The sequence below is a fragment of the Diabrotica virgifera genome, chromosome 4 (assembly GCF_917563875.1).
Source record: "Diabrotica virgifera virgifera chromosome 4, PGI_DIABVI_V3a".
Lineage (NCBI taxonomy): Eukaryota > Metazoa > Arthropoda > Insecta > Coleoptera > Chrysomelidae > Diabrotica > Diabrotica virgifera.
In genome coordinates this window covers 219,622,302-219,639,337 of record NC_065446.1, presented here as the reverse complement: position 1 = coordinate 219,639,337, position 17,036 = coordinate 219,622,302, and the positions used below count along the sequence as shown (strand labels likewise).

Genomic DNA, 17,036 nt, shown 5'->3' with positions numbered 1-17,036 from the left:
TGTTTGAAAGCCTATTATTGAAGCTTTAAAATGAGACCTTCTAAGGCTTATTTGCATGCGCAAAAGCTGAGTTACGATCGATAAAGCTTCGAAAAACACTTATTTTGCAATTTGCAATTTGCATTGTGCACTAATTTTACAATATCTTGAGTTCTGACTGTTGGATTTAAGTTTAGTAAACGTTTTTTTCTTCGTTCTTTATTAAAGAACAAATTTTAATTGAAACATTCTGTTTTATCTCTTTTAGTTTATGAGCCAGAGCCTTATAAACAATTTATAAACAATTAAATTGTTTATAACAATTTTTTGACCACTCGGATCAAAATCCACCCTCGAAATTCGTAATCAGCAGCCAAAAATCCATAAGACACCGTTAAGTTTGTCCATCAGAATTTAAAAGGACACGGTGACCCCTCTGGCGCCTAGACTACACAGCGCGCTGTAACAAATTGACCCGTGTTGAGCTGCCCCCCCCCCCACTTGCAAAAATTAAAAAACAAATAGCCCTGATTTATGAGCTATTTATGAGCTTTCATATTCCGGAAATTAATTTAACTTAAGAAAAACATGCTGAAAAAAATTAAAATATATCGAATCGCGGATATAATTTGTATAGCTTATATATTCTAAGAATAAACTCTTAAATCACGCGCAGTTCGATTATTGAGCTGCAACCCCTTCGCGAGAAAACCACCCCTTCTTCCCGGCTTAAGAGAGAGTTGTACTTAAAATGCATTCAATTAATTATCTGGCGACTACATATCATTTAATATAATTTATGAGCTTCCAAAATACGCGCATTTAGATCATTCAGCTGCAATTCCTTTTGTATAGTGCAGTCACTGAAGGTAAAAATCATTAGAGGAAAAATTAGAGGATACCCCAAGAAACAAAGGTGACATGGTTCCACCTTGAGCCTTTACCCTGAGGGTGGATACCACCCTTTCTCGGGGGTGAAAATTATTTTATTAAAAATAACTCGAGAAATCGATAGAAGGACAAATTATAAGCAAAATTTGTTATATAAAGTTATTAAAATAAATCAATACTTTTTGAGTTATTAAAGATCAAAGATTTGAATTTTTTGTGAAAAAATGCATGCTTTAAAGCGGCTTTTCGTAAATCACTTAAAAAGTTTAAGTTTTTATAAAAAAGTTATCATTACCAAAATTAAAGCTTTGAAAAACCTTTTATTATTAATTCAAAGTGAGTTATAATAGTTAATTAAATGTATTTTTTTTGGCGAGAAGTCAAATCTAATTATTCAAGCCTAATTAACAGCAAAACGATGCATTTTATAAAATATACTTAATATATATTTGTCAAAGTACTCAGAAATACTTATTAAATGAGCACCGAAAGAAGTTGATATCATCAAAATTAAGCAAGTGAACATGAAAATAATAGGACCCTTTCAAATTTTTAGAAAAAAGTGAAAAATAAAACCTACGCTATTTCCACAAAAATTAAAATCTTTAGTAATCTCTGTAAGACTTTCTTTACTTTAGCGTGCATAAGTAAAGACCTTAAACATTTTGACCGATTTAAAATGAATATTTTTAAAAAATATATATCTGATTTAAAAAAATCAAAATTTTTCAAATTTTTGTAAATTTTGGAGTATAAATTTTGATGCTATCAACTTCTTCTGGAGCTCATTTGATAGGTATTTCTAAGTACTTTGACAAGTATTTAGTAAGTATTATAAATTGCATCGCTTTCCCGTTATTTAAGATTAGATCCTTGTATTTGAATACTCGCAGAAAAAAATATACATTCAATTACCTATAACTTACTTTAAATTAACATTAAATGGTTTTTCAAGTAAGGAATTTATTACATTTTTATTAGCTTCAATTTTAGTGATGAAAACTTTTTTGTAAAAACTTACAGTTTTAGAGTTATTTATGAAAAATCGCTTTAAGCATGCATTTTTTTTTTCACAAAAATTAAAATATTTGATATTTAATAACTCAAAAATATTGATTTATTTTAATAACGTTATATAACAAATTTTGCTTAGAATTTGTCCCTCTATCGATTTGTGGGGTTATTTTTAATAAAGCAATTTTCACCCCCGAGAAGGGGTGACATCTACCCCAGGCTAAAACCGCAAGTTGGTACCATGTTACTTTTGTTTCTTGAGATATCCTCTATTCACTCACCAATTTTTGTGAAAATGAATGGAGGTTCACCGAAATCGAAGATCATAGATGATTTTTACCTTCAGTGACTGCACTATAGAAAGAAAATCGCAATTCAATAATTGAAATGCGTGTATTTTGCGAGCTTATAAATTATTAAACGATATGTACATGTAGTCGCCAAATAATTAATCTAATTCATTTTAAGTAAAATTATTTCTTAATCCGGGGAGATGGGGTGGTTGTCTTGCGAAAGGGTTCTAGCTCCATAATCGAAATGCGCGTGGTTTAAGAGTTTATTCTTAGAATATAAGCTATACGAATTAAACTTCTATCAACTTTTTGTAAAAACTTAGTTTTTCAGTCATTTGTGAAATACTTCTTTAAAACATGCATTTTTTTCACGAATAAATTAAAATCTTTAATCTTTCATAACTCAAAAAGTATTGACTTATTTTAATAACTTTATATAAAAAATTTTGCTTATAATTTGTCGATTTGTGGAGTTATTTTTGATAAAATAATTTTCACCCCCGAGAAGGGGTGGCATCCACCTTCAGGGTAAAGGCGCAAGGTGGTACCATGTCACCTTTGTTTCTTAAGGTTTCCTTTAACCACTCACCAATTTTCGTGAAAATCGATGAAGGTTCACCGAAATTGAAGGTAATAGTTTATTTTTACCTTCAGTGACTGCACTATATAAAAGGAATTGCAATTAAATGATCTAAAGGCGCGTATTTTGGAAGCTCATAAATTATTAAATGATATGTAGTCGCTAATTAATTGAATGCATTTTAAGTACAACTCTCTCTTAAGCCGGGAAGAAGGGGTGGTCTTCTTGCGAAGGGGTTGCAGCTCAATAATCGAAATGCGCGTGATTTAAGAGTTTATTCTTAGAATATAAAACCTATACAAATTATATCCGCGATTCGATATATTTTAATTTTTTCTCAGCATGTTTCTCTTAAGTTAAATCAATTAAAGGGTTGTTTGGGGGGTGAAGGGGATGAGCTCAAAAATCGAAACTATATCATTTTAAGAGCTCATAAATAGCTCGTAATTTTGCCGCAAAAATTCGATTCAATATCCCTATTTTTAAGTAGTGGGGGGGGGGGGCTGACTCAGCCACTAAAATATTAAATTCCTGCTCAGTGTAACGAGCTCAAAAATTTTAATTTGCGGAATATGAAAGCTCATAAATCAGGGCTATTTGTTTTTTAATTTTTGCAAGTGGGGGGCAGCTTAACACGGGTAACAAGAGATAGACTAGGTGCCGGTATAGATGAAATTTGCTAATCATTTTAGGCACGACAAGGGTCTATAACTTAAATAGTACAACACAAAAGGAAGTGTATGAACACTGTGTTGTCACTTTTTAGTGGCACATGCGTCGACAGTGGCGCATCAAACTTTCCACTTAAGGACGGGAAAATAAATTAGAAGCTACCCTTCCTCACTCCTTTTTTCATTTTTTTAAGTTATATGTGATTAACAAATAAGTCTCAATGTAATTTTAACACACCACCATTTCTTTTAGATAGAGATGAACCGATAACTATAGAGTTGTTTTTTACGACTTAAAAACAAGCTTCTTATCCAATGTCTTTTTGATGTCTTTTTTTATTTCTTTTTATTTGTAATAAATTGAATAATAAAAAAGGCTTCAGCAACTATAACCACATTCTCTGCTACTATGGTCGGACGAACACTGAAATAAATGAGCAGAACATGGCAACGCGGCGAATATAACGAACACTTCGAATAACCTGAGCTTTTACTTGTTTGTGCGCGCCCGGCTTGTTCGGTTCGTTTGTTTCGTTCGGAAAAAAAATGCTCTAGTCAGTACGCACCTTAATATACGTTCACCACAAGAAAGTGGTTGATCAATTCTTAAAAAAAGAATAATTTTAGCCCATTCAACCAACGGTAAGCTTAGAAGATGACGACCATACTACTCCAATAAACTTCGCCTATTCTGTAACAGCATTACATCAAAGTTGTGTCATTCACTGTGTAATTAACGATATACCATGGAATAAAGCAAAAACTATTAGACCGCTATTCAAATTACGAGGTAAGTGGTATTTATTTTCCTTAGGATAGAGTATGGCACCAAGTGTATGGAAAAAGCGTATGTATGTCTTTAAAATGGAAAAAGCGATATTTACACAACTTTTCGTTAAACAAAATGCATCTGTTGTGATTTTTTTTATTTAAATGAGGTATATTTATACAAATTTAGCTAATGCGATGTAATTCTTACTGAAGTAAGATGAAGCTGTGAATCAAATTAACAATCGCAGTAAGAAATATATTTTATAAATTAAATTTTAATACGGGCATTAAGGGAGATTGGTCTTGACGGAAAAGATATGAGGATGATACAACAGCTTTACTGGAATCAAAAGGCAGAATTAAGGATCTCCAACGGTCTATATATAGAACAGATAGAATAAGTAACAGTGTGAGACAGGGCTACATCCTTTTACTTTACTGTTTAACATTTATGTAGAAACGATCGTTTAACTTCCACAGCAGGATGCAATAAATGGAATTCCAATAGATAATTTGCGATATGATAATATTATGTTATTCTGTTACGCAGACGACGCAGTATGGATAGCCCAAGATGAAGATAGTCTGCAAAAATTAGTCCATAGATTTAACATAAGAGCAAAAGAATTCAATTTGACAATTAATTTCATCTCAGAGAAAACTAAAACAATAGTAATCAGTAAAGAACATCGGCTCCCATACCCATGGGCGGGTGGGGGGCGTACCCCCTTCCCTAGCTTTTCGGATGCCATAAACTATATATTGTCATCCAAAGTATACAAAATGTAATGTGCAACATCTTCACACGTCTGCCCCCCTCCTAAAATTTTTTACATGTGCGCCCATGGTAAAGAACCAATCAGATGTAAAATAGAAATTGATGGTATCAGTATTGAACAAGTAATAGAAATAAAATACCTTGGAATTACTTTGTCAAGCTAGGGAAACCTGGACAAAGAAGTGAGAAATCTAGTACAAAAAGCAATGGCGAAACCGACATATTGACACTGAGATGAAGTTAAGAATTTATAAAGCCAGTATAAGACTAATAATGACATATGCATCAGAAACACGACCCGATAGAGCCACAAGACAAAAACTAATGATAACGGCAGAGATGAGAGTACTGAGAAGAATTATTACAGGAAGTAGGCTGGGATATCGAAAGAGGAGTGAAGACATTAGAAGAAAATGTAACGTACAGTGTATAAACGATTGGGCACTAAATAGAAAAAGAATGGAATAACACATAAACAGAATAGGGAGACACGTGTGATCAAAATAGCAAGAGATAAATCACCAATCGGTAGAAGTATCGGCAGACCGCGCAAAAGATGGAGTGACAGAATTGCTTATAAAGAGGAAGAAAATAATATCGTAAATATGGAGGTATATCGTATGTATGACCTGAATGATTGGCATTCATTGATACAGAGTTAAATTACTGACATCTATTTCCTTTAATGTATAATTTCATAATGTTCAAGCAAAAAAGGTCACATTTGGTTAAAAAACTTTCATCAAAACTACACCAGCTCACAGATTGCAGTGGAAAAAAATTTATAAATTAAAGTTTGAATTGCAATCTCACGCACACTATTCGCCAGATTTAGACTCCTAGGAATATTTTCTGTCCGAAAACTTAATGGTTCAGTGGTCATAGATTTTCCAACCGTAAAGAAGTGATCTTGGTAATTGATGACTATTTTGAAAAACAAGATATTTCTCATTATAAACAGGTATCGAACTTAACCCTTTCGAGATTCCAGGTACATATGTGTACCACTATGTTTACAAACGAGCCTAAAATGATTTTTTGCCGTTAAATAATATTTAAAAATATACCAGTCAGTTCTCTATTGCATCGTTTTGGGTCACGTTCACATGTAGCATCCTAAAATTATTTAGTAAAACTTAAATTTGCTGAGTTGGATGTGATGGTTGGTACAACCAGCATAATGCATTGTTTTTTGATAACAATAATTGTTAAATTATGTTATTTCAATAAAAATGTATACCATTTTTATTCAGTTGCAATGCGAAGCCAAAACTGTCTTAACCTTTACTCAGATCAGAGAGTGCAGCCAGCACTCTTATCGACGATTTCACCTCTTGTTAGAGGTTCATCAGAGATTGCATAGGCTGCTTTCTCTGGTCTAGGTAAAAATTTTCGACATATTAATCCCCCATTGCAACTGACGAGAAGGTAGTAGGTGCGTAGCGGCATCTGCTAAATAAAAGACTAAGTTTTTCAACCTAATAAAAATATTTGTAAATTAAATATTTTTAAAAGATTTTTAATTGAAAAACTTATTGGCCCATTTTCCTGGTAACACCTCCAAGGCTTCTACAATATGCAAGCCAAATGGATGCTGCAGTGAAGACAAAAGAGAAGGAATTCTACACTATGCAATTCACATGCAGTCATTCATGCAGTCTCTGATGAACCTCTAACAAGAGGTGAAATCGTCGATAAGAGTACTGGCTGCACTCTCTGATCTGAGTAAAGGTTAAGACAGTTTTGGCTTCGCATTGCAACTGAATAAAAATGGTATAGATTTTTATTTTTATATTTATATTAGTATTACTCCTATAGAGTAACTAGGTCCATTTTCCGTTGGAACTTTACCACGCTGCAGACGGGGGTTGTGAATTGCATAGTGTAGAATTCCTTCCCTTTTGTCTTCACTGCAGCATCCATTTGGCTTGCATATTGTAGAAGCCTTGGAGGTGTCACCAGGAAAATGTGCCAATAAGTTTTTCAATTAAAAATCTTTTAAAAATATTTAATTTACAAATATTTTTATTAGGTTGAAAAACTTAGTCTTTTATTTAGCAGATGCCGCTACGCACCTACTACCTTCTCGTCAGTTGCAATGGGGGATTAATATGTCGAAAATTTTTACCTAGACCAGAGAAAGCAGCCTATGCAGTCTCTGATGAACCTCTAACAAGAGGTGAAATCGTCGATAAGAGTGCTGGCTGCACTCTCTGATCTGAGTAAAGGTTAAGACAGTTTTGGCTTCGCATTGCAACTGAATAAAAATGGTATACATTTTTATATTTATATTAGTATTACTCCTATAGAGTAACTAGGTCCATTTTCCGTTGGAACTTTACCACGCTGCAGACGGAGGTTGTGAATTGCATAGTGTAGAATTCCTTCTCTTTTGTCTTCACTGCAGCATCCATTTGGCTTGCATATTGTAGAAGCCTTGGAGGTGTCACCAGGAAAATGGGCCAATAAGTTTGTCAATTAAAAATATTTTAAAAATATTTAATTTACAAATATTTTTATTAGGTTGAAAAACTTAGTCTTTTATTTAGCAGATGCCGCTACGCACCTACTACCTTCTCGTCAGTTGCAATGGGGGATTAATATGTCGAAAATTTTTACCTAGACTAGAGAAAGCAGCCTATGCAGTCTCTGATGAACCTCTAACAAGAGGTGAAATCGTCGATAAGAGTGCTGGCTGCACTCTCTGATCTGAGTAAAGGTTAAGACAGTTTTGGCTTCGCATTGCAACTGAATAAAAATGGTATACATTTTTATTTTTATATTAGTATTACTCCTTTAGGGTAACTAGATCCATTTTCCGTTGGAACTTTACCACGCTGCAGACGGAGGTTGTGAATTGCATAGTGTAGAATTCCTTCTCTTTTGTCTTCACTGCAGCATCCATTTGGCTTGCATATTGTAGAAGCCTTGGAGGTGTCACCAGGAAAATGGGCCAATAAGTTTGTCAATTAAAAATATTTTAAAAATATTTAATTTACAAATATTTTTATTAGGTTGAAAAACTTAGTCTTTTATTTAGCAGATGCCGCTACGCACCTACTACCTTCTCGTCAGTTGCAATGGGGGATTAATATGTCGAAAATTTTTACCTAGACTAGAGAAAGCAGCCTATGCAGTCTCTGATGAACCTCTAACAAGAGGTGAAATCGTCGATAAGAGTGCTGGCTGCACTCTCTGATCTGAGTAAAGGTTAAGACAGTTTTGGCTTCGCATTGCAACTGAATAAAAATGGTATACATTTTTATTTTTATATTAGTATTACTCCTATAGGGTAACTAGGTCCATTTTCCGTTGGAACTTTACCACGCAGCAGACGGAGGTTGTGAATTGCATAGTGTAGAATTCCTTCCCTTTTGTCTTCACTGCAGCATCCATTTGGCTTGCATATTGTAGAAGCCTTGGAGGTGTCACTAGGAAAATGGGCCAATAAGTTTTTCAATTAAAAATCTTTTAATAGTAGATTATACCACGAGTCAATAATGATGGCTATTATTCCCGAGGAATATTTACGAACCGAGCCGTGTTAGCAGCGAGGGAGTAACATTCCGAGGGAATGAGAGCCATTATTGCGAGTAGTATACTCTACTTTATCTACGACAAATTAATTAATTTAAGATTTTGAATGAACAACTTTATTTGTTAAAAACATTAAAATTAGTAATAGTACAATTAATAAACTGAATTGGTTGAGAATCATCATTAACTTTAGTAGAGTTTTTAATACAAATATTTGGGATCTCGATTGCTGTAGAACAAGAAGATGGTACATTACTGTTTATCTCTTTAGCGATAGTATCTGCTGTAGTTGCCTTGTTTCTCATAGACTGATCAATGTATCCACAAACTGTCAAATATACTATTCGTTTGACAGTGACACTTTTTGAGGTTGATTATTTTGTTTCCGTGGTGAATTTTGTGATTGTTGTGCCAGAGGGATTAATAGCTATTAATCCCGCATTATTAATCCCTAAGGGATTATTATATGGCATTATATTGCAAACACCACAAGTATAATACATATATTATGTATCAGTCGTAGATAAAAATATTTAATTTACAAATATTTTTATTAGGTTGAAAAACTTAGTCTTTTATGTTATTTCAGTTTGCAAACTATTTGTTTTTGTGTCTTTTATAGTAAGTATATTTAGATTGCCATTTATTTATAGTAAAACAAATAGTTGACTGTTTTTAAAGTCTATGGTATTAATAAGTAGGAACCATTAGTCTTATGGTATGGTATGTAAGTGTACCATTAGTCTTACAGTACGGTATATAAGTGTACCATTAGTCTTACAGTACAGTATGTAAGTGCACCATTAGTCTTATTAGTGTCATTTGCAGATATGGATCCAACGAGTTACAAATGCAGAAGTGTTAAGAAGGCTGCAAAAGGATTCTTCTTCTTCAAGTGCCATCTTCGTTCCGAAGGTTGGTGATCATCAGGGCTATACGTATTTTCGAAACTGCTGACCGAAACAATTCGTTGTTGCTACAGCTATACCATTCCCGTAGATTCTTTAGCCAGGAGTTTCGTCTTCTCCCTATGGATCTTTTTCCTGCTATCTTCCCCTGCATAATTATTCGAAGCAGTTCATATCTTTCGCCTCTTGTAATGTATCCCAAGTATTGCAGTTTTCGTTTTTTGATCGTAAATATGACTTCCTTTTCTTTATTCATTCTTCTCAAGACCTCGACGTTTGTGATTCTCTCCGTCCATGATATTCTCAAGATTCTGCGATACATCCACAGTTCAAATGCCTCCAATTTTTTGATTGAGAGGTGATAAAGAACATCAAAACAAGAAAGCTAGAATATTTAGGCCACATTACCAGAGGTGTAAAATATGAGATATTAAGGCTCATAATGCAAGGTAAAATAAAGGGTAAAAGATCTATAGGTAGAAGAAGAATTTCCTGGCTGAGAAACTTAAGAGAGTGGTATAGTTGCATCTCAGTAGATCTTTTCTGAGCAGCCTCCAATAAGGTACGGATAGCTGTGATGATAGCCAACCTCCGATAAGAGAAGGAACTACAAGAAGAAGAAGCAGATATGGATAAGAAAAGGCCTCTTATGGACCAAGAGCTAGCAACTTCAGAAAAAAAATTATTTTAAGACAACTGGTTCTTTAATATATTATTCCCTATGCTTCCTCGAATACCGTACCGGCCATCTGGCTACTGATACAGTTTGCGTTCATTACTGCGCAGCACATTTGTACAGGTAAACATATCGAATTTAAAATTATTGTAAGACGAAAAATTATTTTGTCATTACTTTTTAAACATTATTAGAAATATATTGCCATACATTTTGTGGTTTAAAAAGTAATGACAAAAAAATGTTTCGTCCTAAAATAATTAAAATTCAATATACAGGGTGATTGATGAGTGTGATAAAGCTCAGTAGATCCGCTATAGTAATAGATAGCAATAAAAGTTGATAATAAAAATTGTAGTCAACTATCAGTTTTACCTTACGAAATTAGTTAGAATGTTACAGGGTGTTCGATATCATAGTGGCAAACCAAACTTATGTTTTTTAAATGGAACACCCATATTTTATTTTATATTCGAAATTCTCTTAACTTTCCCATCACAAAAATATAAAGGTTTGTTATGTTATATAGAGCTTTGACAAAGTTATAACCAATTTTTTATGAAAAATGTAACAAATTCAGCTCCCTGTATAAATAAAAATAAGCACAACAGCAATGGTTTATTGGTGCAATATTTTTTTGTTGATTGTCAAAATTTATAATTGTTAATAAATTTATAAATATTGCTAATTTTCCTTATATCGAATACAGGGTGAGTCAAAACGCAAGTACATTCATTTCTCAGAAATTTTAAATGGAACACCCTGCATTTTATATCACCATCGAAAAGTATCATTACGGTACTTTAATTTCTGTATAATATTCCCTATACCTAAATTTGTTACCTAGTTTTCGAGATATTTTCATTTTTCAGAGCAAGTTATTAATTAAGGTGTTCTATTTAAAATTCCTGAGAAAATAATGTACTTGCGTTTTGACTCAACCTGTATTCGATATAAAGAAAATTAGGAATATCAACCATTTTTATAAATTTTGACAATCAACAAAAAAATATGGCATCAATAAACCAGTGCTGTTGTGCTTATTTTTATTTATACAGGGAGCTGAACTTATTGCGATTTTCGTAGAACATTGGTTATAACTTTGTAAATACCCTGTATAACATAACAAATCTTTATATTTTTGTGATGGAGAAGTTAACAGGATTTCGAATATAAAATAAAATATAGGGTGTTCCATTTAAAAAAACATAAGTTTGGTCTGCCACTATGATATCGAACTGTAACATTTTAACTAATTTTGTAATGTGAAGCTCAAAGTTGGCTACAAGTTTTGTTATTAACTATATATGACGGATAATATTACCCGTATGCGCGCCAATGGTGAATATTAAATTCTTACTTGTATGTGAAGAAATGTACAATAACTACGTCTTAAAACTCACCAAATTTCATTTGCATATCTCAACTGGTTTTAAAGCAATAAATAAATCGTCAGTTTGTAAGAAAAATTTTAACACCCTCTATCTCAGAAACGAAGCATTTGCGGGCATAGGTTTATAAAGCAAACTGTCATTATTTTTTCATGTAGAATTACTCCTTGAAGTTTGCCATACTTATTTAAAAACACTCTGTATTGATAAAAAACATAGCTAATTGATAAAGTACCTAACTTTTTTACGGTCCAACATAAGCGAATGAATCAAAAAACAGAATGTTGAGAAAACATGAGGCTATAGTTGGGTTTTAATTTGAATATTTTATAAATGCTAGGATATTCCACAGGTTGATGCGAAGTTTGAGAAAAAAACACAGTTTCATTGGTACATCCGGTATACAATGAAAATTTACCTGTTTAGCAACAATATGATTACAGCGATATTGTTCAAGAATAAGGTTATAACATATTAAAAAATCACTTAAATCAGACAACAGGTTTAGAAAATTCGAGACATCAAAAATTTTAACCCATTTTTAAGGTGTCCGGTTAATTTTGCACCCCAGTGTAGTTTCTCGAAAACGATGCTAGCTCTTAGACCATTACCCAGGAAGAACTTAAATATTATGCAGAATTGTCTTTTTCAAGTTAGGAAGCAGTGATGATATGTATGAACCTATTTAGGACTGTAGGTACACATACGTACCATTACACAAGACTAATGGTACGTATATGTACCACCAACCCCTAACGTTTTCATTAACATTTTTTAATAAAACGGGGTTTTATATAAAAATACAAACCACAAAAATATGTTTTTAAAACCCGTTTAAAAAAATCGTCTGGAAAGGGCTAATAAACATCGCTGGGAAAAGTGTATACAACTGAAAGGAGATTATGTTGAAAAATAAATACATTTTTTCCAGAATTGTTGTGTTGTCTTGATTGGGTTGAGAACTTTTGAGACTACTAATTCACTAATAAAAACCATTAACATTATGAGAAGAAAAAACTTCCATTTGTGAGATTTAATTTCCGAGATTGAAACGTACGTAACGGCGTTTATGACGCTCTCTGATCGAACTGAAATATAAAACGTCTCTTGATTTCGTTTTGCAACGAATTATTTAATTTTTTGTTCGTAAAGTGTTATTAACAACTACCTAAGTTTATTTTGTTTTAGGTGACTCTCTCATTGTCTTCATTCCAGAAATATGTACTCATGTACTAGACGTAGGACTACTACACGAACCAGTGTGCCATGTTACAACAAACCCCTTAATATCGGACAAAGAACCACATCTACTTTACTTGGCTCCACTTATATCTGCCGATGACTATATTATCAATTTGTCGAATTTAGATATAATAGACGTGAGCCTTTTGGAAAATTTAATGATAGAAACTTTCAAATCAGACACAATTTTAGAGAACAAGATAGCGATTTTACATTATCTTTTGGTTCATATGGAAGACGTTGAAACTGCATCTGAGGTAAATTTTAATCGTAATGTAAAATAAATATTGTAATGTTGTAAACACATCAACCTTATTCAGTTCTGATGCGATAGAAGTGTGCACCAGGTCTTACGTGGTAGGTCAAATCCAGGAGATGTCTCTGTGATGCAAGGTATTACTATATTTGGTTGAGCTTCCGACCATTCATGGATCCATTTGGTGATCATGTTCAACCCGGTGACTACAGCTCATTCTGCGGTTTGTATTGGAGATTTTCTGGAGCGCAGTCGACTTTTGGTTGCATATACTACACACACCGGCAAAATTAGCCGAACACCTTAAAAATGGGACATGTTTGATGTCTCGAATTTCCTAAACCTGTTGTCCGATTTGAGTGATTCTTTTAGTATGTTATAGCCTTATTATTTAAGAATATCGGTATAATAATATTGTTGCTAGACAGGTAAATGTCATTTTATACCGAATGTAACAATCATACTGTGTTTTTTCTTAAAGTTCGAAACACCCTGTGGAATATTCTAGCGTATATAAAATATTAGAATTAAAACTTGATTGTAGACTTATGATTTCTTAACATTTTCTTTTTTGATTCATTTGCTTATGTTGGAAAATAAAAAAGTTATGTGCTTTAACACCTAGCCATGTTTTTTGTCAATAAATCCTCATAGTAGGTGAGGAAAGTATGCTAAATTTGCAGTTACTCGAGCGTTATTGGGACCTATTGGATTGTGACGAGTGGGTGCTAAAACCAAAAAATGTTAAGTTAAATTTTCCATAAAGTGTGTGGCTCTCCATTTTTTAATTTAATTTACAATTCCCACCAATCGTTTTTTCCGATTATAGCGCCATCTATCCATAATAGGAAAAATGTTGCGAATTAAAGTTGCTTATTTTTACGTCAAGGATCCAAATCTGCAATAAAAATTGGGGGCTCCTATTTAATATTTTAAAGTACATCCGTGGGGGGTCGTGTTTGGTGCCATTCGGTAGATTTTTGAAAAATATTGAATAGGTGTATTTTGCAGTTTTACGATCTGATGTTCATTTCGCAAAATATCGCAGGGTTCGTATTTATAATTTTTAATTTACCCCCCATCCCTCTCCGTGGGGTTTCACGAGCCGCCACGAAGGTGGGGTGGGGGATTTAATTTAAAATCTTAAATAGGAGCCCCCAATTTTTATTGCAGATTTGGATTCTTTACGTAAAAATAAGCAACTTTTATTCGACACATTTTTTCGAATTATGGATAGATAGCGCTATAATCGGAGAAAAATGATTGTTTCAAATGGAAAATTAAATTAAAAAATGAAAAGTCCCCCACTTTATGGAAAACTTAACTTAACCTTTTTATGATTTTAGCACATACTGTTCACAATCCAATAGGTCCCCATAACGCTCGAGTAACTGCAAATTTAGTGTACTTTCCTCCCCTACTATGAGGATTTCTTGATGAAAAACATGGAATTATCTCACATAAGTAAATCAATCAAAAAAGAAAATGTTAAGCAAGCCTAAGTCTACAATCGAGTATTAATTTTAATATTTTACATATGCTAGAATATTCCACAGGGTGTTCCAAACTTTAAGGAAAAAACACAGTATGATTGGTACACCCGGTATAAAATGATATTTACCTGTCTAGCAACAATATTATTACAACGATATTCTTAAATAATAAGGCTATAACATACACTGGCGAAGCGTCCATGTAACCACTGTTACCATTGGTAACAGTTAAAAATCTTGCAAATAAATATGTATTTTATGACGATGAATAATTCCATTTATTATTTTATTTTATTTTTACCAATAGAAAATATATACCAATATATACCAATAGAAATATATTATTATATCATGTGTTAATAGTACCTAATTCAGTAAATAGCCAGACACACGAAAATATTGGCGAGTTTATGTGACTCAGTTGCACTTTATTATATTCTGTTACCAGTCTCATTTGTGGTGACAATGAATGGTTATCTCGCTATCGCTCGGGCGGCTCGGGACCGGCTAGTACTGAAAATTTTGAAGGAGCGATGGGCGTAAGCGCGCTGTGTATTAGGGTAGGCCGAAAAAAATTTTTATTTTTTTTTTAAGTTGTAATACCGCGGAAAACTTGCCAATTTTAATTTGAAACAAAACAAAACAAAAATTTTCAAAATCGGTTAATATCTTCCGGTCCCGCATTAACCTTAAAGTTTGACTATTTTTTAAAAAAACTTCATTTTTCTAATTTTGTGAAAAAAAATTTTTTTTATATTTATTTTTTAACGTAATAGTTATTTATGCGTTGAGATAGCCCCTAAGAACATTGTGTTTTAATTTTATTGTGATTACTGGATATCTTCCGGTCCCGCATAAGCTCCAAAATATGCCAAAATATTGGAAATTTACAGTTTTTACGATTTTTTTTTCTTATGTTTAATTAGTTTTAAATCGTTCCAGTTACGATATTTTTTTTAAAAACACTTCTGGTTGCTAAATAAGCCTAATTATACAAGCAGAATTTTTTTAGTTATGACTGAGTGACATAATAGGGATTATAAATAACAACGAGCATAGAACCTTTCAACTTATATCTGTATTATTATAAAAAAAGTACAATATACAAGTATTAGTTAATTGTCTGCATTATTCCCTCTATTTTGTAGCTGAAGAAGGTACTTTGAAATCTGATTTACTGGCGAAGTCTGGCATGGCTGATTGCGACAGTAGAGTACTTCTGATAAATCCGTCTCTAGCTTCAGCGCCACAAACTCTGCCCGAAGCTTCCGTCACTAGTTTCACACAACGCTCAACTGCCTGTGTGTGAACTGGGAATTTCTTGTAATTAATGTTCCAGTTAAGGATGGAGTCACTGTTGATGTACGATTTTATCTATTCATCACTGACCCTGGCCAACAGTGGGGGAGAAGATAAGTCGCAGTTCATCCAGTTGACAATATCTGAGTACTCTTGAGCATCAAAGTTGATTTTCGGCGGTGTGAACGTCCTTACTTTCTTCCTTTTTGAATCTATTTGCCTTGCCTTTAGAATTCGACGAAGTCCGAGCTGTCTTATCAGTTTATTGTCGTCCTCAATCATTGCCAACATCAAATTTTCGGGGTGGGAAAAATAACCATTTCGCTCAATCACTCGGTTTATAACAGCAAGCAAAGGCTCGGGCAAATATATCGTTGATTCAATTGCTTGGTAAACAAGCTTTGGACCATCTGTAAAGTTTTTGCTTTTTTTGATAGCAAACCACATTGGCATATACGATTTCAAGATAAACAAAACCAGCTCTTGAAGTTCAGGTGAGGGGTTTTCTTCACTTATGTAAAGTCGCAAAGTTCTATTTGCTTTGGTCAACCACCTCGAGTGTGATAAGTGTCCGGGATCTCGTACAGACAAATCCCCTTTACATGTCCCAGATTTTATTGCAGTGGAGATATCAAGTAGGTACTGTTGATCCTTGCTGAGAACCAATTACCGGCAGTTTTTGACAGGCAACAAGTTTTTCACCGATTGGTCCTCTTGAAGTACTAGGCCCGGTTGTTTTGCCATCTAGATGTTCAAAGAGGTGCCGGAACGGCAGCTCATTAAAGTGGAGCAGGCAAATTGCCCATTGGACGGGCCTCCTTAAATATAATTCAATTCTTCGAATTATCCCAGTTTTCAACTCCTAAATTCCCTACAAATTCACACAAACCCTACAGGTTTGTGTGAATATAAACGATTACTATTACTTTTAAAAAACAATTAATTATCAAATTCCAAAAATACGAAAAAATGTTGAAATTTCAATATTTCGGCATATTTTAAAGCTTATGCGGGACCGGAAGATATCCAGTAATCACAATCAAATTAAAACACAATGTTCTTAGGGTCTATCTTAACGCATAAATAACTGTTACGTTAAAAAATAAATATAAAAAAAAATTCACAAAATAAGAAAAATGAAGTTTTTTTAAAAAATAGTCAAACTTTAAGGCTAATGCGGGACCGGAAGATATTAACCGATTTTGAAATTTTTTTTTATTTTGTTTCTAATTATAATTCGCAAGTTTTCCGCGGTAT

General features: G+C 33.3%; 1 protein-coding gene across 1 annotated transcript in view; it reads left to right on the top strand.

Moving 5' to 3' along the window:
• The window catches only part of LOC114326805 (protein pigeon), a 76,553-nt gene that overhangs the window by 30,255 nt on the left and 29,262 nt on the right, over positions 1-17,036 (top strand). The window contains exons 5-6 of the mRNA XM_050648676.1: positions 4,056-4,218; positions 12,678-12,988. Of these exons, the coding sequence (XP_050504633.1) occupies positions 4,056-4,218; positions 12,678-12,988 (474 nt within the window). The remainder of the gene's footprint in view (positions 1-4,055; positions 4,219-12,677; positions 12,989-17,036) is intronic.